This window comes from Heterobasidion irregulare (genome assembly GCF_000320585.1).
Source record: "Heterobasidion irregulare TC 32-1 unplaced genomic scaffold scaffold_12, whole genome shotgun sequence".
NCBI classification, from domain to species: domain Eukaryota; kingdom Fungi; phylum Basidiomycota; class Agaricomycetes; order Russulales; family Bondarzewiaceae; genus Heterobasidion; species Heterobasidion irregulare.
The window spans coordinates 68,491-95,021 of record NW_009258208.1 but is presented as its reverse complement, the minus strand read 5'-3'; the positions used below and the strand labels follow the sequence as shown (position 1 = coordinate 95,021).

The following is a 26,531-nucleotide window of genomic DNA, read 5'->3' as shown; positions in this document are numbered from 1 at the left end:
GCGCAGCGAGTGCACTTGTGATTCCCGTGCGCAGGGGTGATCAGTGGCGCGCAGCGTTCATAGAGACAGACATGCCCGATCGCAGGGATTAAAACGAGCATATTCTATATTTTGAGAGAGGCGGAAAGCGTGTCAGGATAGCGGGGGATATGTCTGATGTGAAGCGCTAGTGATACAACATTGTTAGGGATGCTACTTTTATACGATGAGATGCAAAGGAACACCAGTCACTGAGTCAGTGCATGAGGCCCTTCACCCTCCCCTTCGCGGAAAGCCCATCTAACGAGACTTCAAGGACATCTTTCTGCTCCCCCTTCTTCCAAGCTTCCACCAACACCTTCCCCTCCACGGGAAGGATGCTATGATCCCTCGTCCCAACGGTGATGTGCATGCGGTTCCTCACGTCCTCCTTCAGCATCGCCACGAATTGATGCCCGGCTTGACCCTCCTCCCCCTCTATATCCTCGACAACAACATCCTCGACGGTGACCACCATGACCCGCCCATCCGTCAACACATGGCCGAGCTTGAACTTGAACAGCGGCGGTTTTGCAAGTCGCTCTAGGGCTCTGCATCGCTCCCACAGATCCAGCTCTCTTGGGAGCGATTTTTCGTGAACAATCGTGATATGGGGCCGCGCTGCTACCCTCTTCGCCTTCTTCAACGCGTCCCACATCTCGGTCATTTTCTTCGACACCTTCGCCTCCGCAAGAGGTCCCGAAAGTACCTGATCCAGCTCAACTTCCGCAAGTAACCCGTAGTATCTCGGCGGCCTCGCCGTCTGCCTTCCTAGGTTCTTCTTCACGCTCGTAGATGTCGTATAGCCCCTCGCCGCTGCGAGCGCCTTCCCGATGTCTTCGCGACTGGGTTTCGCGATCCCAAGCACATCAACCACGCCGTTTACCGCGCGCTCAACAGCGTCTTCCAGCGACTCGGTCAAATCCATCTCGATGACCGCGTCCACTTCGTTCTCGCTAAGCTCCTCAGACGTGTTCAAAAATTTCCAGATTACGGTCTCGTGTGACTTGCTCTCCACGTCACCGATGAGCGACTGGTGGTTCTCGCCACGTACCAGCACGCGGTCACCGCAGATCCGGTGAATCGTGGAGAGCGGTTGATCGAGGGCCCAGTTGAGTGCGAGCAGGCGGACGGGTGGACTCATTCCCTTAGTCGCGTCTCGAAAGGCTGCGCGGTGCATCTGCAGATGATTGTTTCTGAAGAGGTTAAGTTTGGTTCGCACGCGTAAGTCAATGTATAAAACGATGAATGAGACAAACGCACTTGTCCGCGATGACGACGTCGTGATTCTGAAGGAGCTTCACGACACGCTGCAAGAACACGGGGCCAGCCTTTTTCGCCCGCACATTGTCGCTCTGAGTGTGTCCAAACCCAAACATATTCGCCAGGGCGGTGGAGACAGCCGTCTTGCCTGATTAAGGAACGTCAATACTTGCTCAGTCTCGAACCGCTGAGACCTACCGGCACCAGGGATCGCGACCGGCACAATGATAGTCTTCCCGAAAGTCTTTACAGACGCGCTGTTCGCGACCGTAACGTCCCCCGCCTCCTCTGTGGCCTGCTGCCCCTGCTGCCCCTCCGCGCTCTCCAACCATTTCAGGAATCTCTCCCTGGTGGCAATAATCCCCTTCCCCTGCGTATACTTATCGAACTGCTTCCTGTCCCGTACAATCTCGCTCTTGATCCATGCAACGTACGCCTTCGTCTCCGTGCGCTTCATCTTCGACTTGGGGATTCTCGCCTCGCTCAGCGGGCCCTTCGTGGAGAGCAGCACCTTTGTCACCTCGCGCCAGTCGCGGTACATCATGTACGGCTCGTTGAACTTGACCTTGAAGAAGAACGACGAGCCTGCCGCGTACGGCGATGCGCTTAGCCCGGAGTTGTCCTTGCCCTCGCCTCTCGTCGGAGGCTCCGAGACCGTCGTGCGCACGACGAAGCCCTCGAGCGCCTCGCCTTGCCACTGTCCGGTCTTGGATACTTCCTCAGTGAAAGCCTTGACTTCAGAGATCGTGTTGAGGACCGTCGAGGCGGTCACGATGAACCCCCACTCTTCGGCGAACACATCGACGATCGATGGCGGCATTGTTTTGAATAGCTTTGTCGACTCGTTGATGCCGTGCAGATGTAATCCTGTTTTGTCGGCCGAGTAAGGCAGGACGTGCTCTTCGAAGGAGTCGTCGCACAACTAGATTTGAGTGTTAGAACATGGGACGGTGTAATGGGAGCAAGGGACACTGACCTCGGCCACGGCGGTCCAGTTGTTGTCCCACAACCGCTGTGCGAGCTCCTCCGGCGTTTTTCCCGCAGCCTCAAGATGGCGTAACAGCCAGCTCTCGCCGACCTGGGCGTGGCTCTGTGGGGCGTTCTGGATGGGCCCGAGGGAGTGCTTCGACGTGACAACGAGTTTGGAAGGTGTGAGGGCGGCGATGAAGATAATGCATCCGTTAGACTTGAGCGTGAGGGTGTATGGAGAAGCGGTGCTCCGCTCGAGCGACTCCCACTAGAATATAGTATACTAATGAGGCAGAGCACTTGGCCGAAGGAAGCGTCACGCACCGTTGTCCAGGGCACTTCGCCAATATTGAAGAACTTGTCGTAGCCCCTAGCCACGATCCTATACTGCTTTGCATCGCCAGACTCGCCGTCCACGCTGTGCTCCGTCGTGAACAGCCCTCGCGCAAGCGTCGGGAATGGCGAGGGTATATCGTAATACTTGTACTCGTTCATCTTCCAGCTGCTGATGACGGTCTCGGGCTGAGCAGGCGCGGGGTATTGCGACGACCGGACGAGCTTGGGAGACTTTTCAGAGAGGGCATGGAGGTCTGCGATGAGTTTTGAGTCGTCTTTGTTGAATATCGGCGCCATGGTTGCTAGTGGTCTACAGATGCGAGTGGCAAGTGGTGCTGTTGTGCGTGCAGTACGACAAGGAGGGAACAGAAGGCGACTGCCCGCTATGCGATGGAACAGACGTTCTGACCACATACATATAATCGAAGTCAGTTATGAGTATCGGCGCAGTACAGTCATTTTGGTCAAGCGCAGACGGGAGCGCACTGGCTTGCGCGCATGACTCCCTGAACGATTTGGACCATCTTGAACAGCTTGAACAGAATCAACACGCACCTCGTAGAGTTTTATACTGCAGAATCACCCTCGAATCTCCAGTACGATGTCAACCGTCCGAGAGTTTCTCCTTCGCCCGCAAATCGCTGAATTGATCATGGTCAAGTCGGAAGATCTTATCTTATCCATCAGTCCACGGACATAGCGCGACGCCGCACCAATACATATATTTTCTCGAAGACCCACCGAAACGACTCAGATTTCCAGCCTCCTGTAACAATCATATATACATCCCGCATGGTAAATGCATTCAAGCTTCACACCATAATCGTCATCTACAAATATACAATACATGACTTACAGCCTACCTTGAGGCGACGTGCTAGTGCATACATATAGACAGTAAAAGAGATACAGGAGGCGGATGAAATGATACCTTATAGATCTTGAAGCGGGACACTCGCTTCCCTCCAAGTGACACCCTCGTCACCGCGGACTATGAAAATCGCTTTCCCTGGATCAGCCTCCCAATGATCTACCCTATACAACGTCTCCGACATGAGCGCTATCTCTCGAGCGCGTTCGTCGTTGTCAACGATCATGGTCGATTCCTTTGGGTCTCTGAAGAACGCAATGCCGTGGAATACTTTGAGCCCCGGGAAGCAGTCCAATACCCTCGCCCATTGCCCCTACAGCATAATGGCAATTCGTCAATATTGGAAGTACAGGGTTATATGGCATATGATGTACGTACCAGATGCACGGGCGCCTTCGTCACGCCGGCCCAGTCGTACATGTAGTCCACGGAGGGCACGCGCAGCCACACCAGCCGGGGAAACATCTCTGCCACCCTCAACAGCGCTTCTATCGAGTCGAACCACGTCACTTCTAGCATCCGCAGCGCGTTGCCATCCACGTTCTTCAGCAAGTCCAGGTATCTATCGTTCAGCGGAATCCCGCTGACCTCCTCGAGAGCGCGGCCCTGGGAATCGGCCAAAATCGTCGTGAGCGGCTCGTCTTCGCCCTGGTCACTTGAGACACGCTTAAGAGAGGGCAGGCTGCCCGGTTTGAGGGGGCGGAGGGAAAGGTATTGGAACTTGAGGGATTGGAGGGACGGCGTGCGCTCGAGGAATTCAGCGAAAGGCTTGGCGTTCGCGTCTGGGTCGGCGTAGATCTCGAGGGAAAGGCAGATTAGGTTAGGGAGTGTGATGTTCGAGAAGAGGTGCGCCATGTTGAAGGACCAGTCGTACAGGGCTAGACGGAGGCTCTGGCCGCGATCTATGAGCGATAACTCTGTAGAATCACACTCGGGGTCGTACCTCGAGCCCCGGGGAATGCTGGAGCACGCCGGCAAAACACCGCACGCTCTCCTCTTGTCTCAGAAACGCAGCATTCTCAACCAGAAGGGATCTTAAATTCGTCATGGACCACATCTGGACATGCATCAGCGCTCTAGCCCCCACAGACAGACGGCACAAATCGAGTGCTCACAGGATACGTGCTCGGCCCTGCCAAAAACGCCGCAGGGGGGTTGATGGCCTGCACGAACTCGACGTGCTTCACCAGCTGATGCCGGCTCACGGCCAGCCAGATGCCCGCCTCCGCCTCCCGCTCCGCCTCCCTCGTAAAGCACAGCGACGTCGACCACGCGAACTTCTGCAGATTGACCATCTTCCCCAACGCCTCGCCGACGAGCGCGAGGCCCTCCGCATTTGAGGGCCGCCGCTCCTTCTTTGCTGCCTTGATCTTCGCCTCGCACAAGAACGACGGCACCCGTTCGGGGCCGTACCGCATCGGGTCGAGCTCCCCGATAACTTCTACGACGCGCACGTTCCGCGCCAGGTCGGGGCGCGCCGCAAGGTGGCGCCAGACTGTGTGTCGTCGATGATGGCAGCGCACGAGCCGGTAGTCTATGTGTCTTGGGACGGCGATGCATTTGAATGCTCTGCATGTGAGCGCGAACGACAGCAAGTCCTCTCGCGCATCCACGTACGACGCTACCGCGTCAACAAGCTCCGTGGGCAAGACGAGCATTGACATGCGAGTGCGCTCGGGGACTTGTAAGGCTTTGGAGGTGCGTTCCGCACGACGCGATGGACGAGCGAGGATAAGGGAGCTGTCGGGCTCACCTCGCTATCGATCCGAGTGTGAGCACGGGTCGGGCAGGGCTGATCCCTGTGTATTTGCTACTTATATACCAAGCCCTGCTCTCTTGTGACGTACAAGGTCATGATACGCACTACATAATCTGCAGAATCAGTATAAGGAAACATCATGCTACGTGCCCGGCCCAGGCTTGCCACTGCTTGTATGATGACGATTTTATTCGCTGACAACAGCGACGGAGGCGCTTGGGTGCGATCTTCGCTGGAAGAGCGTGGACAGAAAGAGCTAGAAAAGGAGGCAGGTATCGCGTTTGCGTCAGCCCATGGGAACGAAGGAATTACAAGGGTCAACGGAGAGGTCGTCCTAGTATAACTCGCGGGGTTAGTGCCGCCTTAAGATTATGAAGGCCCGTTCGGGTGAGACACATGATGAGCAGAGTATTCGGAACCTGAGGTGTTTGAGCTGGCAATGGCAGTGCCAACGCTGTCTCTGACAGCTTATTGACATCCTTTCATGTCGCCTTTCATGTCGGTATCTGAACGTGAGTGACACGGTGAAAGAATTGACTCTCTGAGCTTGCGCTGGATTCCATGAATGTTGGGAATCATAGGCTGTGAGAGCCGGTGGGAGACCAAGGTGACCCTCCGCGCTGTTCTCGGATCGAAGTTGTTGTGACTCCAAAGATCCCTGGGCTATCCACCCCAATTCCCTGTGAACCAACAAATGCCCAGCACCACCCATGCTGGTGATTGGCCATTGGAGGGGACAGGAATACATGCCGCATGTCATATTGTGTGGTGGGCATAAAAAGAATGCAAAAGATGATAATAAAGTGCGTGGCGGCACCGTCTCTCGTGCCAAAGGCTGTTTTACCCTGCCGTCCGGCCTCCCACCTCTCCTCGACTTGCTCTCTCCTCTCAAAAAAACTACACTAACTCCGCACGAAAGCTCTCATGCCTTCCCAGCAGCCTTGACAGCTTTGCGCACCCGGTCGCGACGCGCCTTCTTGTGCAGCATGACTGAGAAGCGGTCGAAGTCGTTAAGTGTCCGTCGCTTCTCGACGGCGGCGAGCTTCTGCGCCCACGACGTCTTGTTCCACTTCTCCAACGTGGATTCCTTCTCAAGGTACTTTTTGACGACACCTGAACCGGCAGCGCGGGGAAGGCCCTTGACGGTGAGGGGGGTGAGGGTGAGGTATCGGTAGGGGTAGGATTGGCGGGGGACGCCGGTGGTAGGGCCGTCGATGATTGCCTGCATTCGATACCTCAGCTGTGTTTTCTCCTTGCTCAAGAATGCGAGAAACGCACCCGGTTGTGGTCGATGATCTCAGCGATCACGGCGATATTGCCTGCGCTAGGGCCAGATTTGAGAAGCACGACTGCATCGCGAAAGCGCGCATTTAAGGGCTGAATGACGCAGAGTTATCGCAAATCCCAGTACGCACCACGGCCAATCTCGACGAAACGAGTGAAATTTGATTCCTGCTACAGAGCGCAAAGGCATATTAGTATTCTGATTCGAAGTCGCGAACATCACGCCAAAAGCTGCAGGAATCTGAAGACTACGCCCTCCGTACCGATTCGTCTTTCACATACTGTGATCACGATCATCCCTCCCCAACGTCCTTCTGCCAGCCCTCTGCTGACGCAGCCCAGCACCATCCAGACCTTCGTCATCCCATCCATCTCTTCTAATGCTTCAATTTCCACCATTCCAGCTGGATCCTTCCCCTCACAGATTCCTACAGCATACTAGCATGAATAAGGGTACTCACAACCATGGCGAAGTCTTGAGGATGTCCGTTGGCGTCGTTGTCGGCTGTTTCGATACTTTCGGGAAGGTTTGGGAGGATCGGAGTTTGAAGAGCGGCTGATGCAGCCGGGCGTTACCGACTTGCTCACTAGAGGGCATGTCTGTTAGCTCGCACCATGTCCTCGACTGTTGTCGAACCTTTGCCTTCCTCCATTCACGAACTCCTGGAAAATTGCGATAGAGCTCATAGCTTAATACAATCTCCTCCTCACACCGCTGGTCCCTCCCCCGCATTCCTCCCTCCTTTCTCTCTCGCATTCTTAGGGCCTCACAGCCTGACACACCATCTGCGTCCTTTTACCGCCTCTACGAGCTTTCGTGCTCGACTGGAACGTCCAGTTCCGCAATGAGCTGGAATATTTCTGCCCCATGCGTCCTGACTGGTCTATCTCTGTTCTTTCGACCCCGCTGACGTCGACCCCGCACGATACGCGACGCTTACGGTGCTTGCAAGGCTCATGTGTGATTCCTTCAACCGAAGGATAGAACTAGGTCTCCCGCGAAACGCTCCTGCGATTATACAGGACTTTGAGAAGCTGCAGGCGAGACCCAAAGTCCACGAACGGCTGCCGAAGTGGGCACAGCGCGTGCCTGCTCTGCAGGAGCGGATATTCATCCCGGACTCGCAGGGAAACACCCCGGTGGAAGGGGACGAAGATATTAGCGAAGAGTTTCGAGAGATGAACATCGTCGTCAGGATGCCTCATATCTATTTTATCTAATCTCTCTGCGTCGGTCGTGTCCATCCTTGGAGGTTTGTCTGTGCATGCTGCTATTCCTGATATATCTGCTCCAACCAATATTGCTTGGTTGCGCATAATTGTATGTATTTTTAGAGATTTTGTGGATCGGCGACATAGATTGTGCAAAAATCGGCACATCCGAATGTGCCTTATCCTCATACACTTTGTCCAACCCGTCAATCAATGCCTCTGTGGGCGCCGTTTCAGCTCGCCCTTTTTACTGCTGGCCCTCGCTTCTAAATCAACTGCGCAAGGTACTTAACGACGTCATGTCGTACGGGCGAAGGCCAGGTTTAGCTAGCGGTCAAGACGCCGCCAGGGTGCGGCGTAGACGTTCAATCACGATTTGTTTGAAACCAGGTCGTTTTGGTTGATCGCCTCATCGTATCAAACGTCGACAACTCTCTCCTGCCAAAAAAACAACGGGGACGATAGTAGTGCTTGGTCTCCTGGAAGACAGTGAAATGAAAATCCAAAAGGTGGCCTCGATGAACAACGTCGTATGGCTGTTAAGCCAAGTTCCTCAACTTGAGCGACTTGCATATATATCGTACGCGGCAACGATGGTCGCTGCAGCGTCCTCGGTCTTCGTCTTCGTGCGATAGAAGTCGACGTCTGACGTTGATGCGCGCGAATGAAGGAGGAGCGCCGCTCACAGCGATGATATTAGAGATGTCACGACACTTCGAAGTCAAGGCGCTGGCCACTTTGGTCAGCCTCCGTGATCTTGGCCGCGGTGAGGACATCGTGGAACACGCCAGGATGGTTGACAAGGTCCCGGAGCGTGATCATATCCCTCGCAGGGAGACAGTCATCCATAGCCTTTCGGGGATGCAGTCAGGGCTGTGTGAATGGGTGAGAACGCACTGTCGAGTAGAGTGCATGTGAGCTGGACAGGTCAATCCGCCGCGCTGGGACTTCCATACCAGTGCTATTTGTGCCCTCTGTCAGTAATGCCGAGACCTGTTTGCCTGAGATTCACGTAACTCGCCGCTTTCCAAATCCGTCGACTTGTCAGTCCTTCCATCTGATAGAGACGGGCGCAAAGATGGTAGGCAGTGCTAGAAAAGAGCTGTCAAGATCAAGGCGGCCGTGAAGTGATGAGAGAATCAGCAGGCCCGCATGATATCAAAGATGGCACACCAGTTGCAGGTTGATGTAGGGATGACCGAGGAGGACCAACACTACGACAGTTCCCTTTATTCGGTCCAGTTTGTTTTGGCTCATCATGGACGTAATTGACGAAGAGCAATCGCTATCCAGTATATGGTGCATATAGAATCAGTTGATGAGCGCGAATGGGAACTCCAGAGACATCGCTGTCTCCATCAAAACGGCCCGAGCCAAAATGCGCGGCCAAAGCATTCAGCTCACCGCAGCCGAAATCATGTGATGGAACCAACAGTGACAAGCTCGTACACAGTGGATGAGAGCCCAGCACCATGACAGGATATGGCAAGCAATCGAGGTCGTTGTTGAGTCGATGAGAGTCTACTTCAGCAAGTCGTCCTTACGATAGTAAGGAATCTGCTCCGTCAAGATGTTATAGGCCTTGGAAGTATCGGTCACGATATGTGATTGACACAGCACAGGAGGTTTGGCAGAGTCGACGATGTGGGTTAACAGGCAAGAGGTAATGTGACGCATGCTCGCACATAGCGGATACTTTGAGGCTCGCCGATGGGGCGTAGATGCTGTAACTGAGAGCGTATACCGGGTGGTGGTCTTCCCAGGAGGTTCAGTCGCGTCTTGTCTCTACTCTGCGTTTACGCTACCGGTCGGTAACTGCCTTTGTCTAGACAGGTTCGATGAGATTAGTATGTCTCACCGAAAAAGAGCTGTCCGACAGTGAAACCGGGTAAGGATAGACACAGGCTGAGACTTCGATCGAGCAGGGATGAGCAGACTCCGTTCCAGATCTGTCATGTAATTAAGGTCTCTAAAATCACCTGGATGCCATATAATGCGTAGCATTCAAATCGAATCGCACGATATGTAGACCATGAACATAGGGTTACCGGTCTAAACCCCTCTTTCTCCTTTCGATCTCAGCCTCGGCCTCAAGCTCTTGGAGAGCAGCCTCAGCCCAGCCCTGGAATCCACCCTTCTCGTATGCTTGGAAAAGACGCTCCTGGGCTGCTGACCATGACCACGCCTCAATGCTCGCATTCCCAGGGGTGATCAATTCCGTTGAAATGGGGGAGGCCAGCGACAGCGACAACGAACCAGCCGGAGATGGAGGCGTCGATGCGGTGAATGGGACTGTCGGGAGAAGTATGTCGGGTTCCGTAGGGCGGTGTATTCGGGAGGCGAGGATGGGCATTTTGGTCAGAACTATTTGTCGCATGAGCATGGCGAACTCTTGCGTCTGTATATGAGAGAAGGTTTGCGCAGTGTCAGAGGCCAAGCAACAATGATGTGGGGAAGAAAAGATAGACACTAACATCGCGCACACCAAGGTATGTTTTTACACCGACAATCCCTGCCATACCGGTCGCTACTACCACCGCGGTCGCGATGCTAAATGCCTTGAGCGTGTAGAGAGGTGCGTTAAAGGAATCGATGATTCCTTCAGAAGCTTGATCAGCTAAAGAGTCGATTGCTTGCGGCTTGTGCACGGCCTTTTGCAGAGTCGGACTATTGGGTATTGATGGGATAACACGTCTCGGTGGTGGTGCTGATGACTGATTTGACCGAGGCTGAGTGGGAGATATGTTCAGAGCATGTCTACGAGGTGGGGGGGCTACGTTCCCCGTATGCGAGAGTGTAGCCGTAAGAGCTGATGCGCGCTGTCGTCGAAGGAGGAAAAGTGGAACAGCGAGTGCAGCTGACGTGACTGCGAGCTGGCATGAAAAATAGGAGGGGAAATGGTCAAGTGCGCCCAGAGATTCATCGTCTCAGAATGATGATATTGTGACATACGAGAGACACGGGGATCCATGGTGAAAGCTTGGCTTTCGGTACGGACGAGGTTGGCAGAGTAGATGTTGATGGCGACGGCTCTGCTAGAGATGCCATGATTGTAGTATCGCGATCTGATTGATCTCGAGCCCCTCTGGCTCAGATATGCCGATAGCCTTGATTCTCCGTGAATGGGACGCTTTTGAAGTGGACAAAACCGAAGAAACAGGCAGAGGAGCCTGAACGTGACGTCAATCTCATGACCGTGGGAGTTCTTTGCCTGTCCACGGCTGTCCACAGCCGCCCACAACCACTTCACGCTTTCGTTTGCTCTATCCATATCTCTCGTCTTGAGTGCACTTGTCGCACTGCCGCACTTGTGTCTTCTCTTACAAGAGGAAGAAGGTAATGTTGCGATCGCATTGAGTAATTTTTCCATTTTCTGCGGAGGCCTCGACCATACAGTCGACGGGGCCGGGCTAGTCTCCCGAAGATAGCAATGTTGACGATTCTCCTTCAACCTCCGACGTGGTCTAGTCGTGGTCTCCGGATATTCGTTACTGGCTACAGAACGTGTTTCCCGCGCACTAAGCGAAACCTAGACTCGTCTGGCGCAAATGTCGAATGGCCCACAAGAGTCTCCGTTATTCTGATCTCATTCACCGCAGTCAATCGTCTTGACTGGCACTCCCCTAATGGTGCTGGACTGCTGTAGGCATTCACTTGACCATTGATCTTATTTGTGGATTTTGTGGAGGGCAGTTGTCTCGCTACGTGGTTTTCGTCGTACACACGTGTGACCGGAGCCGATGACAGAACTGCGGTATGCTATCTGCACACTACGGCACTACTACGGCATAGTGGCTTACAGGGTGGAGAGGTTGCAGATGTGCCTCTCGGATCCATCAGACTCCACTCTGTTCCGTAGAACTCCAGTTAGGTCCGATTTTCGAAGTGTGATCGATCGCCAACGGCCTAGTACACGTCCCAAAACTCCCGGTCAGCTCTAGTACTGGGGCAATGATGCGATATACTATCGCTTGCGTTCCAACATGCCTTGCCGATCAATATGTACGAGATTGCCTCTGAGCGACACTACTCATCACCCACTCGGCTAGCAAGATTAGTGCAGAATTCCTCTCGTAATGTTCTTCTGCCCGAAAGGCCAGATAACTCTTACTTCTTGCGCATCCGGTCGTCACCTGCAGACCTGGCCTCATGGCACTTGATTCCGTCATACGTCCCTGGAACTGCGACAGGCCGAAGACTTGCGCTCGGGTAATAAGGGTTAATGATACGCTTCGATAGACGGGCGACAGGTCAAGATGGGAGTCTTCAGCATGTCAGGTTGAGCGTTAACAAGACGGTGATGACATTTCATGCAGGCCCTCAGTCTGAAGGTCTGATACTGGCGCATGACTGGCGTCCCTGCAGTCGAATCTTTACATCTCGTTCTGACGTAAAACATATCTAATATGTCCAAGGCAACTACGTCCATCAACGCAAATACCCCTGCTTACGGCTCGCCAGGTGCATCGTGTATGCTGAGGATTCTTTTCCCTTTAGATGGCGTGAAGCCGCAGATCCGACCCTCGGCTTGGTCGAGCGCCATAAGAAGGGTCGTTCTCAAAACTAGACATCAGGTTTTCCTTGCTCCCTGCCCACCCCTTGTCAACCTTCATCCCGAGCATGGCCTCTGATCTCACTGTGATCGGTGGATTTGCAGCTGCCACTGTTGTTGCGTCTCTTTTCATCAAGTATCGCAACTGGAGAGCTCTTCCAGTTCCACCAGGCCCCAAGCCATGGCCGTTCGTAGGAAACATCACCGACCTCCGGCCCCTAGAGCTATGGGTGGCAGCGAGGGAGTGGAGTCAACAGTATGGTAAGTGTCTTTTGGACATCTCGACATGTGTACAGAGGACCATGTGTCCACTGCGTCTAGATCTCACCGGAGCCTAGATGCTAGATCAGCGTAGCTATTTGACATGGGTGCTGATCACATCGCCAATTGCAGGTGAAATCGTATACACTCATCTGTTCGGAAAGGGCATCATTTTCCTGAATAACCTCGACGTCGTCAATGACCTGCTCGATAAGCGTGCAGCCATCTACTCTGATAAGCCACGCCTGGTAATGGTGAACGAACTGTGCGTATCTTTGAGCATGACAATTTCCCGACTTTTTTTCTCATTCAAACACGTCCCTGACTCTTATCCAGGTGCGGCGTTGGAAATATGGTAAAACTGCCAAACGTCCTTCTAACGATCGGAAAAACCTTGACAGTGCCTATGATTAGGTTGTCTTCACAAACTATGGTGACAAAGCGAGGCGTCAACGCCGTCTTATGTCGCACACCCTGAGTGCCTTCCACGTCCCAAGGCAACATCAGATACTCGAAAGCGAGGCACGCAACATGATCGGCAGGTTCCTCGAGGGCGGTGATGCATTCGCGCACTTGAGACGATACGCTGTCGCTATTATTGTTCGTATTGTGTACGGGGTGGACATACGCGATGACGACGGGAGCATGAAGTTCCTCGAGCTTGAGGAAGATACCACGGAACTGTTGGCGAATGAGATCACCTCTCGTGGGGGCGTGTGGGCTGTAGATATGATACCCTGGTGTGCGTACCTGGCCGCCGGCCTTGTCGATGATATGTTTACTAACTCTTGACCTCGAACAGTGAAACACATTCCTTCGTGGTTTCCTGGTGCCGGCTTCAAGCGCAAGGCCAACGTGTGGAAGAAACAGTTTGACGAGCTCCGTGAGCTTCCCTGGGCCACTATGAAGGCCAACATGGTGCGATGTCGTTGTTTTTGGCATTTGCAGTGCTCTTATCAAGTCTTGTTACATAGGCAGCGGGCAAAGCGCCTTCGTCGTTCTGCTCGGAGCTGCTGACTCAATCTGGAAAAGCGCTCAGCCAGCAAGACGAGACTGACATCAAGGACACGGCCAATTCTATGTACAGCGCAAGCATGGACACAGTACGGCGGTCTAAATCTTGAACAAGAACGATGACGACTGAAGCATTACGTTTTAGACTGTCGTCATCATATCTCACTTCCTCATTCAGATGATGAAGCATCCCGAGATCCAGGAGAAGGCACATGCTGAGCTGGACCGCGTCCTTGGTGGTCGCCTCCCAACATTTGCGGACCGGGACAACTTGCCTTACATTACAGCGGTCTTTGAGGAGAGTCTTCGATGGGCATGCCCCGTACCACTTTGTGAGTCCCGCCTTGAAAGCTTTTTGATAGTAGAGCTGTTATCAATCAACATCTACCCTAGCCCTTCCTCACTGCCTGCTCGAAGATGATGAATATAAGGGCATGCACTTGCCCAAGGGCTCAATCGTATGTGTTCGTCGTGTTTGAGAGTGGCACAGGTTCTAATTGATATCTCCAATTTGCTACATAGGTCTTTGCAAACATTTGGAAGATCGTGCGAGACGACAACATCTATCCTAACCCCGAGACGTTTGATCCTGAGCGGTTTGTTGAAAAAGGCGATGGGTCTTACAACACGAAACAGGCTGACCCTCGGCAATTCGTCTTTGGATTTGGTCGCAGGTTCGTGTGCCGCTTAAGTGCTGTATCCCGCCGTCTACTGACCATCCTATAGACGATGCCCGGGCGTGCATCTTGGTACAACTTCTGTCTGGTTCTTAATCGCGTCATTGCTAGCTACACTCGACATCCGAATGCCGCTTGACTCTGACGGCAAGCCCATCGAACCAAATGTGACGTTCGAAAACTCTATCTTCCGGTCCGTGTTCCTTCTGCTCTATCTTCCTGTATGTCATCGCGCTGACTCGGAGTTTCAGCACGCCGAGTGACTTCAAGGTGGACATGAAACCTCGCTCAGGCGCAAAAGCGGCATTCCAGTCTTCGGCACCACTCACATCTCCTTAATCCACCTGATCATCATTGCTTTGTAATTTAATATACTGTGTACTTGCTCTTGCATCGCCTAGTTGTTGCCACATTATGATATGTATGTGTTCCTTGCTGACTAGAATATTCCTATGCATCTCCGCCGGAGAACCAAGACTAAACAGAGACCGGAACATTGCCCACAGCGGATAAAAGTTAGGGCCACCCACCCCGATGGGAAACGGATGCCATGACGCTGATGTTCTACCCTTTAGAACCCAGCACGAAACCCAAGGCGTCCTTGAGATCTTCTGGTCTGCCTATTGCGTTCGCCTCTTCCACTAGTGTAGATGCCATGACGCCTCCTTCTGTTTCTTTATCGCTCCCCTCTGCATCCATACTTCTTGCTCGCTCAATCAATTGCGATATGGCCCAAGACATGTATCCAGCCTTGCCCGTCTCCCACTGCCTCTTGGCCGGATCTGATGGTGGGACTTCTGCGCGAGAGAGGTCGAGGGCTGGTAGGTGTTGTATGACATTGAATAACTCGGATATATGGGGTGGAAGAGTCGAGAGTGGTTGGGAAGGAGAGGCAACCAAGGACTGAAGGAAAGAAAGCTGCTGCAAGTGACGCTGAGCGCGCGCAGCCTGTATACTAGATTTATGGACTGCGCGAGTATATAGTCGCTTGAGACGATGTTGCTGAACAGAGATATTTACAAAGTATATATCACCGTGCGAGGCGGTAAAGATGAGGACGCACGTTATCAACCTGCTTTCTCAACTCCTCTATCTCGTCCATCAACTCATCTTCGGTTTGCTTTCCCTTCTCCCCTTGCGCTGCATCCAGATCTAAGCCCTCTTGGTGAGGCACCACAATCTCCAATTCCTCTGGAACTTTGAAGATGTTCCTCAGGGACCACGCCTCGAAAAAGTCAAACGCGATATCTGTGTGAAACTCCAGGAGTGTCTGGAATGATACGAGACCTTGTTCGAGCTCGGTGGTATTTTCCCAAGCTCCACCAGGCGGCTGATCTTCTACCCAACGTAGAAGAAAGGTCTCAATCGCGTCGACTGCACGCCCAACAACATCGTTTGCACTATTGACGATATCGTCTAAAAGGAAATGAGGTGAAAAAGATAAGAGCTCTGGGAGGAGAACAGAGGGAACGGACGGCGCTGCGATGGCCGGAGGTGAATCTTTTGTTATTGTTGATGTCGATGTTGTCGCCTCCATTGTGCTCGCCGAGGGTGGTCGCAAACAAACGAGACGCGATAAACGCTGCTTAACGTCACGTGAATTGCACGTGACTACATCTGTTGGGATTATCGGACCACTCGCAATTTACACCTTGCATGCTTGCATCCATGAATCAGCAGATACACCTCACAGCAAATCGATGCTAACTCAATCATATTTAGGTACTGCTTAAACAAGAACGCGCAGCGATGTATCTTCAATTTGCATGACGTCAACTTGGGGGCTTCTTGCCCATGAGCACATCTGGCATCATAACTTTTCGTTCATGTTCGTGTGATCGTTCATAAGTTCATTTCCAAGCCACTGACTTTGATAGAACCCTGACAGCATAGGTCCTCGGTACAGTAAGCCATCCCAAGCTTCGTCATAACTCAGTTCGTTCAACCATTGTCCTTTGCAAATCTATCCAGGATCTGGAGCTTGATCCCTCTTTCCTCTTATTCTGATCTCTTGTTTACGGTCTCCAGATTTATGGTAGATTGTTTTCGCTTGACGAGGCGGCCAGGTATGTTTTTACCCTGCTTCTACTCTCGTAACCTGTGATCCTTGGCCTTATCATCCATTTCTATCCTCCGAGGATGAATCGTCACTATCCTTCTTTGGCACCGTGTTCACATTGCGTCTCCTGCAGCCAGTGTGTTGTGTCTAGGACGTAATCAGTCTCTATCAGCTTCTCGGCATTCCCCTACATCTGCGTCCCCTTGCACGGAGATCTGGCAGTGAGTCGTTCTAACGGCATCGCAACTTGTCAAGGACCATCGGAGATCCCCTACGTATCAACTCATGGCCTCGGGCTTGGACAGATCCAGGCGCTACTTCTCACTTTCTAAGTTCAATGATAGGTACAGACCAACGGATTACCTCCGTTTGAATGACTGATTGTGGCACATCTATCTATTCGACGACCCTTAGATTCGGAATGGTGCTTTTGTAGTTTACCTAAATCCGTGTCAGCGTTTACTGCTGTCTTACTCGGCACCGGTGACGAATGGAAGTAGACATTATGATCGCACAATACCGATACCTTCCTTAGCTAGCCTTGGCTTCGCTGAATTGACTCCGCCAGTGAGCCGATATAAGTTCAGATGCATGCGTGTGGAGAACCCGAATCGTTGGACAGTCTGTGATATACCTCGGGATCATCGCCATATAAACGGACATGCAGGTACCGCCGCTTGGGAGCTAGAGCTTTTCGGCATGTTGCCTTGTTCAACTTGGAAAGAGGGCTACGCTCGCGGTGGACATGCGAATCGAGCATCCGCGGATCCAGCCTCTCAAAGGCCATGAGATTCGTTGAATTACGTGCGCTAAAAGGAGCATGATCTTTGAATCCATGTCCGATACGCAATGTGGAAATCTAGACTAACTCTTGAGCCTAAGTTGAGGTCGCGTTCGTTCAACGCAACATAAGAAGTTTGTGAGGTTCATCGATCGAACGATCATTTTGCATTACAAGTTCATCAAGCACGGGTAGCATTTAAACATCCAAAACTACATAGCATTGTGATAAGTGTCCGTCGGCGCTGCTGCATGTGAGCCCAAATGCAGCTCAACAGGAAGCGACTCGTCTAACAGCCAGAGGGGAGGGTGGCGTCGTCGACTTGGTTCTTGGCATTGACGCCCAAGCCGCGGCTGGCGAACGCCTTCCAGAGAAGGCACTTGTTAGCACCGTTGTAGCGGTTAGCATCAGCCTGGATGATGGCATCGCGACCAGTCAAGACTGCGAATTGTCGGTTGAGTGTCATCGAATAAGAGGTCAAAATAGTACAGGCACGTACAAGTGGGGTTGCAGGGCTGGATAGGCAAAGCGTCAATGAATAGGTGCAGGAAGACAACGTTGCCCTCAGTGCCGCTATAATAATCGATCAGACAACGAATTAGCACATAGGAACCGCGAAAGACTCACTCAGGGGTAGTGCGGGCAGTGCTAGAGTAGCCGTGCGCGGAGACGAGAGCAGCGTAGACATTGTGGAGGGTGTTGGCCCAAGCTTCACCGATATCGTGGACTTCGGTGAGAGTCTTGAGCGACCCGTAGGTGAGGGGGTTCGTGGTCTTCGAGGTGGAGTACGGGTGCGAGCGAATACCGGCGGGGTCGTTGACGACGTATTGACCCATGACGTAGTCCTGAGTGTTGACGCTCTTCTGCTCAGTCCAGCTACATATACAACGATTTTTGGTGTGAGTATCGTTGTAACATCAGAAGGAACGCGGGAAAACGCACTCAGCCATGGCGTCAGACCAGCCTTCGCCCATACCGCCGGCCTCGGTGGTTTGCAAGCAACGGCCAGTTCCACCACCGGTCATGCGGTTGGTGATACCGTGGGTGTTTTCGTGGACGACAATGTCGTTCTCGAGTGCTCCATCACGCTCGGGGTTGGTCTCGTCCCAGAGGAACATGCGCATGGCACCAGATTGACCACTTGGGTGGAAAAAGTCTATCAGAATCGGGGGCAAGCGCACGAGCCTTGGGAACTTACTCAGCAGGGGTCGAGAAATCAGCATTGTCAGTGCCGGCGCTGTCCTGGACGCTGACGGTGACGCGGTCGCTGCCAGCACCACCCTTGCCGAAGTTGTTGGTCTGGAAGTTGAAGGCGCTCTCCGTGAAGCCCTATTGTCTCAAGTCAGCTCCTTCATCTCTCAAAACATGATGTAAAGTGACCCACGTAGCGGTAAGAAAAGTCGTGAACCGAATTGACAATGTAGAACGCGTTGGTGATCGCAGCGTTCAGGTTAGCAGAGGTAGTAGGGGCGTTTGCAGGGTTTTGGGTGTAGATGAAGTTGAGGCCGGAGGAAGACTGGGAGGCGGTCTTGCTCTGGGAACCCTTGTACGCGACGACGTTGTTACCGGCAGTTGTGGTCGTGGTCGTCGAGCCCGTGCTATGCCAGCCGGAGGGAGAAGCGACGGTGTCCTGGGGGTCGGTGACGGTCTCGAAGCCGTCGGTCAAAACCTCTTTAGTGATGGGAAGGACACGGTACTACCAGTGGATTGCAGGGTTAGGGAAAGCCTAGACATACATGAGAGGTGGATTCTCACCGAGGCTTTGGCAACGAAGTCAGTGATCGAGACAACCTTGTTGCTGTGGGCGTCGACGAACGCCTCAACCCACGCGCCGGTCGCCTCGTTTTGAATTTGAACGACGTGAACGAGAGCGGCACTGCCGTCGTCGAGAGCAAGGAACTCAAGAGTCGCGGGCCAGTCGTTGTACTTGCCGTCGAGGGTCTCCTCGGCGGTGGCGATGGCCTGCTCGACAGTGATGGAGGGGGTGGACGAGGGCAAGTTGTCGGCCTTGACGAACGAGGAGCCGAACGCGACAACCTTGCCAGCCTTGTTGAAAGCGACGTTGGCGACAGCGTTGGCGAAGGGGACACCCTCCTAATCATTCAATAAGGCATTTGAGCACCATCTCAGATCTCCGATCACGATCGAGGCGACTCACGTGGGCCTGCTTGACGAACGCATGGCCAGAGACGTCACCTTCATAGGCTGATTTGAGGGCAACAGCGGATTCGCCGACGTTCAGCTTGTCCTGGACGAAGGCAATAGCGGCATCTTTGATGTCGAAGTTGTCGCGCTTGGAGAGCGGGTGGTCGACGCCATCAACACCGAAAGTCTACCGATAACAATCAGCCCTGTTTCACTGGTATATTGGCATAGGGATGCGCACCTCGTAGGACGACTCGGGGTGGAACGTCTCGATCTTCAAGTCTCGTCCAACGTTACGAACGCGGTGCGTCGAATGCTTGGAAGTCGTAGGCCAGGGGGCTGCCGTCGCAGTGGACGCATAGAGCAGAGCCAGGAGGACAGAGGAGAACAGTTTGTTGAAAGACGCCATTGCAGTAAAGTAGGTGTCGATTTCACGAGTGCTTCACACTGAGTGGATGCAGGCCTAGACTGGGATGTCGAGGAGGCAGACGATGAGCTCGGAGAGTCGAAGTCTGAAGAGACAGGACTCGAGCCTTCTGCTTTTATACATGAGATGCTGCACTAGAAAACAAATGGATGGATGCTGCATGCGGGGTGTTTTAGCGGAAGAAGGTTAGGACGCATGGAAAACTAAGGCCCGCCGGATCGCTTGGCCAGTATAGCACACGGTGGAGTACGCGCAATTGACCGAGGGTTAGTGCTGATGAGGGTGGGGGCGGGTGCCAAGAGGCGGTTCCTGCAACGCCAAGTAAAGAGTAACGTGCCACGGGGTATCCGCTGCTCTCTGCTTCCCCCGTTACCCATGCAGTTCGCGATATCGTATCGGCGGAGAGCGCGTGTATAGATGTGTATATGGAAGTTGCGGGGCGAGATAAGGCTCTCGACGGTATTGAAGTGGCCAGATCGAATGTTTGCACAAGGTCCTAGGTGAGAAACGGAAATCCACCCTGCACACGAGTGCTTCCAGCGTGCAAGGTTGCAGGATAACAGCCCAGCAGACCGGTATGGGCGAGGATCTAGGATCGTTAGAGAGTATGTATCGCTGTATCAGACCAAGATACAACAACTGCTGCCCTTCATAATTGGAGGGACGGCTCTATCGCAAAGCCTGTGCCATACGCTGCATACATCCAAGAAGTTCAAGCGACGGCGAAACGGCACGATGGAGACTGATGGGGAGCATGTGCTGTGTGCTCGTTGAAAATCACTGAGAAGCTACTGACCTCGTAACGTTGACTAAAATTCTCTAAGCGGCGTGGTGAAGCCTAACAATGATGAGCCCTTAGCGAGTCGTGACTCCGGTAGTATGAAAGTCCAGGAGTCATTGGTCGCAGAAGAAAGGTCAATCCAACGTAGAAAGGAATTTTGTTCTCGTCGCATGCCTATGGTATTCAACCATGTGACCTCGTCGCGCCTCTTCATGATCCTGTCTCGAAACATGAACACATCTGCACCAGTCCTGCGCTCTTGGAATTAAATTATTATAACTCCTTTGCCTTCGTGCAACTGGTCAAAAATATAAGCATTGAACCCGTTCAATCTTGTGGAGGCTGACGAGCTCGAGAATGTACCACATGCTATTGCTATCGGGTGTCCTGAACCACACGACGGCGGCTATCCCTGCCCGCAAGTCTCCATGCTTTTGACATCGCCATAGCACGAAGACTGTCGCTGACCTGATCTTTTTGCGAAATGGTGTCAAATGACACCAGCCCGAGCAGCTACACTTAGCTGCAATACACCACGCTCTCAGTTCTCCCGTGTTTGCGCCAACGCTACGCCAACGCCCATCATGATCTCAGGTGGGAGGCGGTTCAACGCAGCAGAGACATCGACTGACTTAGGCCACGTAATCAGTTCCCAGCCTGCTGCTGTCGGATGCAACGGTTGCCGACGCCGACGCTTACCGACACTCACCAGCGCTCCTCCCAGACATGTTGCAGGGGTATACTTCCGTCCAGATTCCCACCTCAGTACCCTACCCTCAGCGTCTCCGCGTCGGTAATCCATCAAGACTCCACCGCAGACCGTGTTGCCAGAGCAGTAGCGCCGATACATTCCAGCCAGTCCAAGATCTAGACGCGGCTGACATACGCGCTCGAGTGATAACCCCACTGTATTCAACTTCGTCATGTCTCTTGAGTCCGTGAATCAACTACTGCTGAAGGCTTGCTTATTTCCATGGTGCTATGCCTATATCCTGTAATCATGCTGTTCGTCCCTTACTTGTCAACAAAAGAACAGGCTCTTGCGTTCCGCGTATCACTGGGCAATATCTGGTTCTCGGTTCTGATGTTAGGAACTTTTCTGCCTCCAGCTCGACAGAGAGCCTCTGCGACCCCAACTCAATACTCCTGCGCGAGTTTAATGACATACCTGAGACTCGATGGACTTTGATCCTGAAGCCTGAGTCTGCATAACATCAGAAACGGATCACATCGCCCCTTGACGTATTGACCCTTAGGTCTGCCTACAGGTCCTAAACGTCTGAGGACTTCTTTGAACCCCGATCATCAAGACGGGGGCGCTCTATCCGATGTACCCAAAAAAAACCAATACTCGTGTCAATATCCCTGCACTCCCTACGTCTGACCTTCAGGAATGGAGATCTAGCCTACAAATCGCTCCCTGAAACCTGTGTAGCTTTGCGTCGAAACAAAAGTTGTTCATTGCCGCCTCTTAGGGCCAATGTTTTGTCACCGACATTTGATTCTACGTATGACATGAGACGACGACTGGTTATGTGATGGAAAGCTCACCGTAGGTATTTAACATCTTTTCTTTCCTTTTGTTGTCGTCACCGCACAGTTCCCACAATATGTCTTTTTCGACCATTCTTCGCTTGGTACTTCTGTGCCTCCCTGTTGTTCTCTGGTATAGTCGCCGCCAAAGGACACTTACTATTCCTCCCGGTCCTCAAGGAGGTTTCTTCTCTGGTGTTGCGTCAGTATTGTCCAAGACCGAACCATGGCGACAATATGCATCATGGAGCAAGAGATATGGTACGTACAATGTCTCGTATTGTGAGGCGTTCACTCACCATTCATCTATAGGGGACGTTATATCCTTTCGCGTGTATAATCAACACATCGTAGTTCTCAACACTTATTCAGCCGTGCACGATCTTCTCGACAAGCGCGCAGCAATCTACTCTGACCGGCCCAAGTCATGGATGCTACACCATCTAGTTGGTCGGGAAAAAACTGTGTTCAATATCGCCGCATCCGACGCACGCCATCGACGTTATCGCAAAATATTGCATAACGAACTGAACCAACGTGCGACAGAGCGATATGCTGAAATTCTGGAAGACGAGACAACGCTCCTGATACAGGGCCTTGAGCAGTCGCCGCAGGGACTGGAGGACCACGTACGACGGTGGGCCACGTTGCTTGATCACGTTCGCAGGAGATAACTGAGCTCGAGCCTGTCTTGAAGGCATGCTGGAAGTGTGATCATGAAGCTTGCGTTCGGGTATTCCGTCGCAGAACACGATGACTTTTTCGTCCAGGCAGCGGAGGAGTCGTCCAAGATCTCTGGCTTCGCGCTTGCGCCTGGCAGATGGCTAGTCGAGTCCTATCCACTTCGTAAGCCGTCTACGCCCGCGCTTTCTCACATACAAGTCGAGTCTGAAGGGACGCCGTGACGTGATTCAGTGCGATTCGTTCCGTTGTGGTTTCCTGGCGCTGGCTTTAAACGCCAGGCGGACGTGTGGCGTCGGAGACTCGACGTCCTCACTGATGTACCACATCAATGGGTGAAAACACAGATGGTAAGCGCCTGACGGAACGCTCGGTCATGGTGCACATGGAGAAAACATTACTAAATGTGTGCGCGGACTCACAGGCTTCAGGAAACTTTATCGAGTCTTTCACGTCCCGCCTGTTGCGAGACTCGGCCGGATCTCCAGTCAGCAACGAGGATGAGGACATCGTGAAATGGTGCGCCGCTGGGCTGTACGCCGGAGCTGCAGACACGGTGAGCGCTTTATGCGTGTTAGTACGCCGGTAACCAGCTGATGATGTGTCTGGAGACTGTTTCGGCCTTGCTTTCTTTCGTCATGCTCATGGCCCTGCACCCGAACGTCCAGAGACGTGCCCAGGAAGAGATTGACAGCTCCGTAGGCCACGGCCAACCACCAACGCTCGCAGATACTCGGCACCTTGAATACCTCACTTGCGTCATGAAGGAGGTATTGCGGTTTGCTCCTGTAGGTCCACTGGGTAGGTACACTTGTTCTACGTGCGTTTCCCTGGAACACCAAGTCTAAACTGCGTTGATCCGTGTCAATCAGCCTTAGCCCATAAAGTGAGTCGAAACGACGAGTACAGGGGCTACTTGATTCCGAAGGATGCGACCGTGTTCGCGAACGTTTGGTATGTACATGAATTTGATTGCAGAATCCTCTTACGAGGCCTTTCCTGAACGAACTCTTCCGCTTCTACATCAATGAAATGTCGCAACAGGTCGATCTTGCACGACGCACAGATGTACCCAAATCCGTTTGCCTTCGATCCAGGACGATTCTACCCCTCAGACGTCCCTGGAGAAGCAAAGACACAGCCCGACCCTCGTGAGCTGGCATTTGGATTTGGTCGTCGTGTTTGCCCTGGTGCGTGTTCCTTGAAAGCCTCCGAAATCCTTCCCAAACACCATCAGACCCTCGAACGTTGAACATAGGCCTCGGCTCCGCTGTCTCTGGACTTTCTGACACCCATTGATTCGTATATGTATGTAAAACAGGCTCTTTCTTCGCCGAGGCATCTATGCTGGTAGCTATGGGAAACCTCTTGTTTCACTTCGACATCGTCGCGAAGCGTGATGGAGGGGCTCCTTCTGCGCAGGAAGTGGAATTCACGACAGGAATAACGAGGTTCGTCTGTTCTCTATTTCGGACCTCCGCTGCACTTCCCTCTCCGTGTTACTCTCTTCCCCTCGTATCTCCGGACATCCATGGCTTCGCGGCCATCTTTCTTGCGTTCTTCTTCTGCGATGTTCATGTCCGAGCCGATTTGTATTACGCGCGCGCACGCGATGTAGTTCGAATGACGTCTTTGACACGCTTCCACCGCACCCCTTTGCGGGATTGTTTGCTTCGATCGTAGTGGCTCGCGTTCTTCCTCTCTATCATCAATACGATCAAATTCATTATCTCGATACCACCTGACGCTTACTCGAGGCCGTTTTCTTTCTGCACAGCCATATCAAGTTGTTCGACGTCGATTTTCTCCCGCGGGAGACACTCGGATCCCGCGGAGAGTCCCGAAGCCATCCGAGGTAATCCGAACCACTAGGTTCGGTACCGTGTTTACGCCCTGCTTGCCCTCGGTGGACACTCAAGTTTGGTCCATTCAGTCGATGTGGGAGATCCAGGGTCGATTATACAGCACTTCCAGTTCTCGCAGTCTTGTAGATGAATCATTTCGCGGTGAAGTTCGATCGTCGTTCGCGGGGCCGAAGCAGTCTATCCCCCCTACTTGTCACGCAGGTTTCCAATTTTCCATTATGCGCTTCGCACAAATCAATAACGTCAGAAACCTTTCTTGAAGAAGTAATAGATACAGTGGTACTAAATAATGCTACAGTAGATATGGTCACAGCGTATAACAAAATAGCTAATTACTGGTATACGACGATGATGTGACACAGGCACTGGGACACAGTCTAGAAAGTATGTAGCTCAAGGCCTCCCGTCAGTATCATCAACAATATCCCATTCCTCCTCTTCAGGTATCTTCTCCCGAGACGGCTGACTATGGTGTGAGATAGAGATCGCACGCGTGCTGGCGCCCGACGCATGAGAGCGAGATGGGCGAGCACGCGAGGAGGGCGTAGCAGCCGTGGCTTGCAATAACTGAGCGAAATCGAGAGAGAAAGTAGGTGGAGTCGGTGGTGGAAGGTGTGGATGCGTTTGGTGAGAATATCTGTTGTTGAAGAGTGGATTAGTATCCAATGAATATAGAAGGTGTACTTATTATGTACATTGTGGAGAAACACCAAGGGAAGGGGGGGGATGAAAAAAGTCACGTACCGTCCAAGGTCTGTAGAACAGCAGACTGCCCACAGGTTGCTGAGGACTTCACCTGCCTGAGACAGAGAGATTTCTACGTTTTGAGTGTGTGCAAGATAGCAGACGTCGAATAGTAGCATGGCATAGGCAGTTGTGAATGAAGATTGTGGTGCAGCAGGGGTCTCGATGTATGAGTCGGAGGCGGGTATCGAGTTAGCATTGTGTGAATTGGATGAGGCGCTAGCTGCATCAGTGGACAATGATGAGATAGATGCAGAAGAGGAGACATGGAGACAATGTTTCGATGTCCATCTACAATGAGGCAAAGAGCATATAGTGAGCTACTCGAGTTCTGCTTTGTGAAGGGCGAGCTTACTTTGCCCAACTGCCTGACTCGGTTCCTTTGATCGAACGTACGAAGGGCTGCCCTACACCTAGTTTACCACCCGTCCATGTGATCTCAAAGGGTAGTTTGATCCCCAAGTAGAAAGTCAAGAGTCCGAGAAAATGGATTGTATGTGTGATCACTGCGTTGATATGATCTGGTGGGTACCCTAACATAATTATGTTTTCATGGGAATCGGTCATATAGGGGAAAGAGAGCGACGGCGTACGACGAATGTCGCCCGGAACCGGGAGCACCAAGTCACCAATTGTCCATTCGCCTTTGATGCCAGCTTTGCCACCAATGGGCGGTCGACCGCCGACTTCGACGATATTGAACACTTCCACTAGTTCAGATACAAGTCCTCCGCGCGCCTTGGCCAGCGTTTCAGAGCGCGCAGCGAGTTGTTGAGTTTCCCGGATGATTATCTGATCAAGGGGGGTCGGAGGCAGGAGATTGGCTTGAGACAGCGTGCGACGACGTGTCGCAAGGTTTTCCCGCATCGATCGAAGACGCTGACGAGCTGGCCACAGCACAAAATTAATGCATGAACCTTCCATGCGAGCAGAAAGACGCGTACTCTTCTCGTTCTCCTTCCGCAATTTCGCCAATGCCGTTTGGATTTCTGCTATACGATCCTGTCTACTTGCCACCTCTGCACGTCGTGTCCGTGAGCATGACACCGTGCCTAGAGCAGCTGTCGCTTTCTGGACATATTCATCTCGATCTACAGAGACATGCTGTATCTGTAAGCGAAAGTCGCGTAGACTGAGCGGTTCCTTAGACAGAATCCCAAGATGATTGCAAAAGATGACAAACTGTGTTCTGATGCAGTTATCACAGTAAAACTGTCTTTGTTTCAGATTGCAATTGTGGCATTCCATGGTGGCATAGTGGACGTAGATTGTGTGCGATTTGAAGCGTGCTCGAGGGCC

At 52.6% G+C, this 26,531-nt stretch overlaps 11 protein-coding genes across 11 annotated transcripts; 4 read left to right on the top strand and 7 right to left on the bottom strand.

The window, feature by feature from the left end:
- Nucleotides 1-113: 113 nt before the first annotated feature.
- HETIRDRAFT_390033 (uncharacterized protein) lies at nucleotides 114-3,189 on the bottom strand. The gene is made up of 6 exons (XM_009553641.1): nucleotides 3,142-3,189; nucleotides 2,575-2,990; nucleotides 2,258-2,518; nucleotides 1,480-2,203; nucleotides 1,282-1,429; nucleotides 114-1,214 (listed from the first exon to the last, which is right to left on the bottom strand). Exons 2-6 carry the CDS (start codon nucleotides 2,881-2,883, stop codon nucleotides 236-238), a joined length of 2,421 nt encoding a protein of 806 aa, XP_009551936.1. The 5' UTR covers nucleotides 2,884-2,990; nucleotides 3,142-3,189; the 3' UTR covers nucleotides 114-235.
- A 329-nt stretch (nucleotides 3,190-3,518) lies between these two features.
- HETIRDRAFT_430232 (uncharacterized protein) lies at nucleotides 3,519-5,121 on the bottom strand (the record flags this gene model as incomplete). The annotated part of the gene is made up of 4 exons (XM_009553640.1): nucleotides 3,519-3,770; nucleotides 3,836-4,348; nucleotides 4,401-4,514; nucleotides 4,573-5,121. The coding sequence occupies 4 exons, from the start codon at nucleotides 5,119-5,121 to the stop codon at nucleotides 3,519-3,521; spliced, it is 1,428 nt and encodes a 475-aa protein (XP_009551935.1).
- An 828-nt stretch (nucleotides 5,122-5,949) lies between these two features.
- On the bottom strand, nucleotides 5,950-7,000 carry HETIRDRAFT_442196 (uncharacterized protein). The gene is made up of 4 exons (XM_009553639.1): nucleotides 6,962-7,000; nucleotides 6,632-6,671; nucleotides 6,495-6,565; nucleotides 5,950-6,438 (listed from the first exon to the last, which is right to left on the bottom strand). Exons 1-4 carry the CDS (start codon nucleotides 6,965-6,967, stop codon nucleotides 6,139-6,141), a joined length of 417 nt encoding a protein of 138 aa, XP_009551934.1. The 5' UTR covers nucleotides 6,968-7,000; the 3' UTR covers nucleotides 5,950-6,138.
- A 368-nt stretch (nucleotides 7,001-7,368) lies between these two features.
- Nucleotides 7,369-7,721, top strand: HETIRDRAFT_455384 (uncharacterized protein; the record flags this gene model as incomplete). Its single annotated transcript, XM_009553638.1, has 2 exons — nucleotides 7,369-7,461; nucleotides 7,524-7,721. The coding sequence occupies 2 exons, from the start codon at nucleotides 7,369-7,371 to the stop codon at nucleotides 7,719-7,721; spliced, it is 291 nt and encodes a 96-aa protein (XP_009551933.1).
- A 2,035-nt stretch (nucleotides 7,722-9,756) lies between these two features.
- On the bottom strand, nucleotides 9,757-10,273 carry HETIRDRAFT_330131 (uncharacterized protein; the record flags this gene model as incomplete). Its single annotated transcript, XM_009553637.1, has 3 exons — nucleotides 9,757-9,904; nucleotides 9,965-10,110; nucleotides 10,187-10,273. Coding segments are annotated over 3 exons (381 nt in total), but the record flags the coding sequence as incomplete, so codon positions are not given.
- A 2,022-nt stretch (nucleotides 10,274-12,295) lies between these two features.
- Nucleotides 12,296-15,006, top strand: cyp45 (cytochrome P450 monooxygenase 45). Its single transcript, XM_009553636.1, has 11 exons — nucleotides 12,296-12,525; nucleotides 12,658-12,790; nucleotides 12,862-12,880; nucleotides 12,940-13,267; nucleotides 13,328-13,443; nucleotides 13,500-13,628; nucleotides 13,685-13,871; nucleotides 13,933-13,997; nucleotides 14,062-14,213; nucleotides 14,266-14,409; nucleotides 14,468-15,006. Exons 1-11 carry the CDS (start codon nucleotides 12,333-12,335, stop codon nucleotides 14,553-14,555), a joined length of 1,554 nt encoding a protein of 517 aa, XP_009551931.1. The 5' UTR covers nucleotides 12,296-12,332; the 3' UTR covers nucleotides 14,556-15,006.
- HETIRDRAFT_446644 (uncharacterized protein) lies at nucleotides 14,548-15,753 on the bottom strand (the record flags this gene model as incomplete). The annotated part of the gene is made up of 2 exons (XM_009553635.1): nucleotides 14,548-15,218; nucleotides 15,280-15,753. 2 exons carry the CDS (start codon nucleotides 15,751-15,753, stop codon nucleotides 14,781-14,783), a joined length of 912 nt encoding a protein of 303 aa, XP_009551930.1. The 3' UTR covers nucleotides 14,548-14,780.
- A 229-nt stretch (nucleotides 15,754-15,982) lies between these two features.
- On the top strand, nucleotides 15,983-16,852 carry HETIRDRAFT_390020 (uncharacterized protein; the record flags this gene model as incomplete). The annotated part of the gene is made up of 2 exons (XM_009553634.1): nucleotides 15,983-16,044; nucleotides 16,188-16,852. The coding sequence occupies 2 exons, from the start codon at nucleotides 15,983-15,985 to the stop codon at nucleotides 16,318-16,320; spliced, it is 195 nt and encodes a 64-aa protein (XP_009551929.1). The 3' UTR covers nucleotides 16,321-16,852.
- Nucleotides 16,853-17,194: 342 nt separating this feature from the next.
- Nucleotides 17,195-19,694, bottom strand: HETIRDRAFT_436715 (Metallo peptidase M36). The gene is made up of 9 exons (XM_009553633.1): nucleotides 19,443-19,694; nucleotides 19,215-19,388; nucleotides 18,812-19,150; nucleotides 18,441-18,752; nucleotides 18,255-18,385; nucleotides 17,999-18,196; nucleotides 17,684-17,932; nucleotides 17,556-17,629; nucleotides 17,195-17,497 (listed from the first exon to the last, which is right to left on the bottom strand). The coding sequence occupies exons 1-9, from the start codon at nucleotides 19,608-19,610 to the stop codon at nucleotides 17,346-17,348; spliced, it is 1,797 nt and encodes a 598-aa protein (XP_009551928.1). The 5' UTR covers nucleotides 19,611-19,694; the 3' UTR covers nucleotides 17,195-17,345.
- A 2,325-nt stretch (nucleotides 19,695-22,019) lies between these two features.
- On the top strand, nucleotides 22,020-24,482 carry cyp5 (cytochrome P450 monooxygenase 5; the record flags this gene model as incomplete). The annotated part of the gene is made up of 10 exons (XM_009553632.1): nucleotides 22,020-22,203; nucleotides 22,255-22,579; nucleotides 22,640-22,788; nucleotides 22,858-22,973; nucleotides 23,048-23,179; nucleotides 23,235-23,428; nucleotides 23,467-23,577; nucleotides 23,668-23,813; nucleotides 23,945-24,074; nucleotides 24,401-24,482. The coding sequence occupies 10 exons, from the start codon at nucleotides 22,020-22,022 to the stop codon at nucleotides 24,480-24,482; spliced, it is 1,569 nt and encodes a 522-aa protein (XP_009551927.1).
- Nucleotides 24,483-24,727: 245 nt separating this feature from the next.
- HETIRDRAFT_37878 (uncharacterized protein) lies at nucleotides 24,728-26,480 on the bottom strand (the record flags this gene model as incomplete). Its single annotated transcript, XM_009553546.1, has 6 exons — nucleotides 24,728-25,125; nucleotides 25,233-25,523; nucleotides 25,588-25,765; nucleotides 25,826-26,119; nucleotides 26,177-26,364; nucleotides 26,416-26,480. The coding sequence occupies 6 exons, from the start codon at nucleotides 26,478-26,480 to the stop codon at nucleotides 24,882-24,884; spliced, it is 1,260 nt and encodes a 419-aa protein (XP_009551841.1). The 3' UTR covers nucleotides 24,728-24,881.
- Nucleotides 26,481-26,531: the final 51 nt, after the last annotated feature.

Excerpts from the sequence above, each read along its gene's own strand:
- HETIRDRAFT_442196 (XM_009553639.1), bottom strand. Across the intron at positions 6,566-6,631 it reads TTTCGTCGAGATTGGCCGTG|TCGTGCTTCTCAAATCTGGC; the intron begins GTGCGTACTGGG and ends TTCGCGATGCAG. Across the intron at positions 6,439-6,494 it reads AGATCATCGACCACAACCGG|GCAATCATCGACGGCCCTAC; the intron begins GTGCGTTTCTCG and ends TATCGAATGCAG.
- cyp45 (XM_009553636.1), top strand. The coding sequence starts at position 12,333 with ATGGCCTCTGATCTCACTGTGATCGGTGGATTTGCAGCTGCCACTGTT. Across the intron at positions 13,629-13,684 it reads ACAGCGCAAGCATGGACACA|ACTGTCGTCATCATATCTCA; the intron begins GTACGGCGGTCT and ends ATTACGTTTTAG. Across the intron at positions 13,872-13,932 it reads GGCATGCCCCGTACCACTTT|CCCTTCCTCACTGCCTGCTC; the intron begins GTGAGTCCCGCC and ends CATCTACCCTAG.
- HETIRDRAFT_390033 (XM_009553641.1), bottom strand. The coding sequence starts at position 2,883 with ATGGCGCCGATATTCAACAAAGACGACTCAAAACTCATCGCAGACCTC. Across the intron at positions 2,519-2,574 it reads GCGAAGTGCCCTGGACAACG|TGGGAGTCGCTCGAGCGGAG; the intron begins GTGCGTGACGCT and ends ACTATATTCTAG. Across the intron at positions 2,204-2,257 it reads ACTGGACCGCCGTGGCCGAG|TTGTGCGACGACTCCTTCGA; the intron begins GTCAGTGTCCCT and ends ACTCAAATCTAG.
- HETIRDRAFT_436715 (XM_009553633.1), bottom strand. The coding sequence starts at position 19,610 with ATGGCGTCTTTCAACAAACTGTTCTCCTCTGTCCTCCTGGCTCTGCTC. Across the intron at positions 18,753-18,811 it reads ACTTCGTTGCCAAAGCCTCG|TACCGTGTCCTTCCCATCAC; the intron begins GTGAGAATCCAC and ends ATCCACTGGTAG. Across the intron at positions 18,197-18,254 it reads GATTTCTCGACCCCTGCTGA|TGGTCAATCTGGTGCCATGC; the intron begins GTAAGTTCCCAA and ends TTTCCACCCAAG.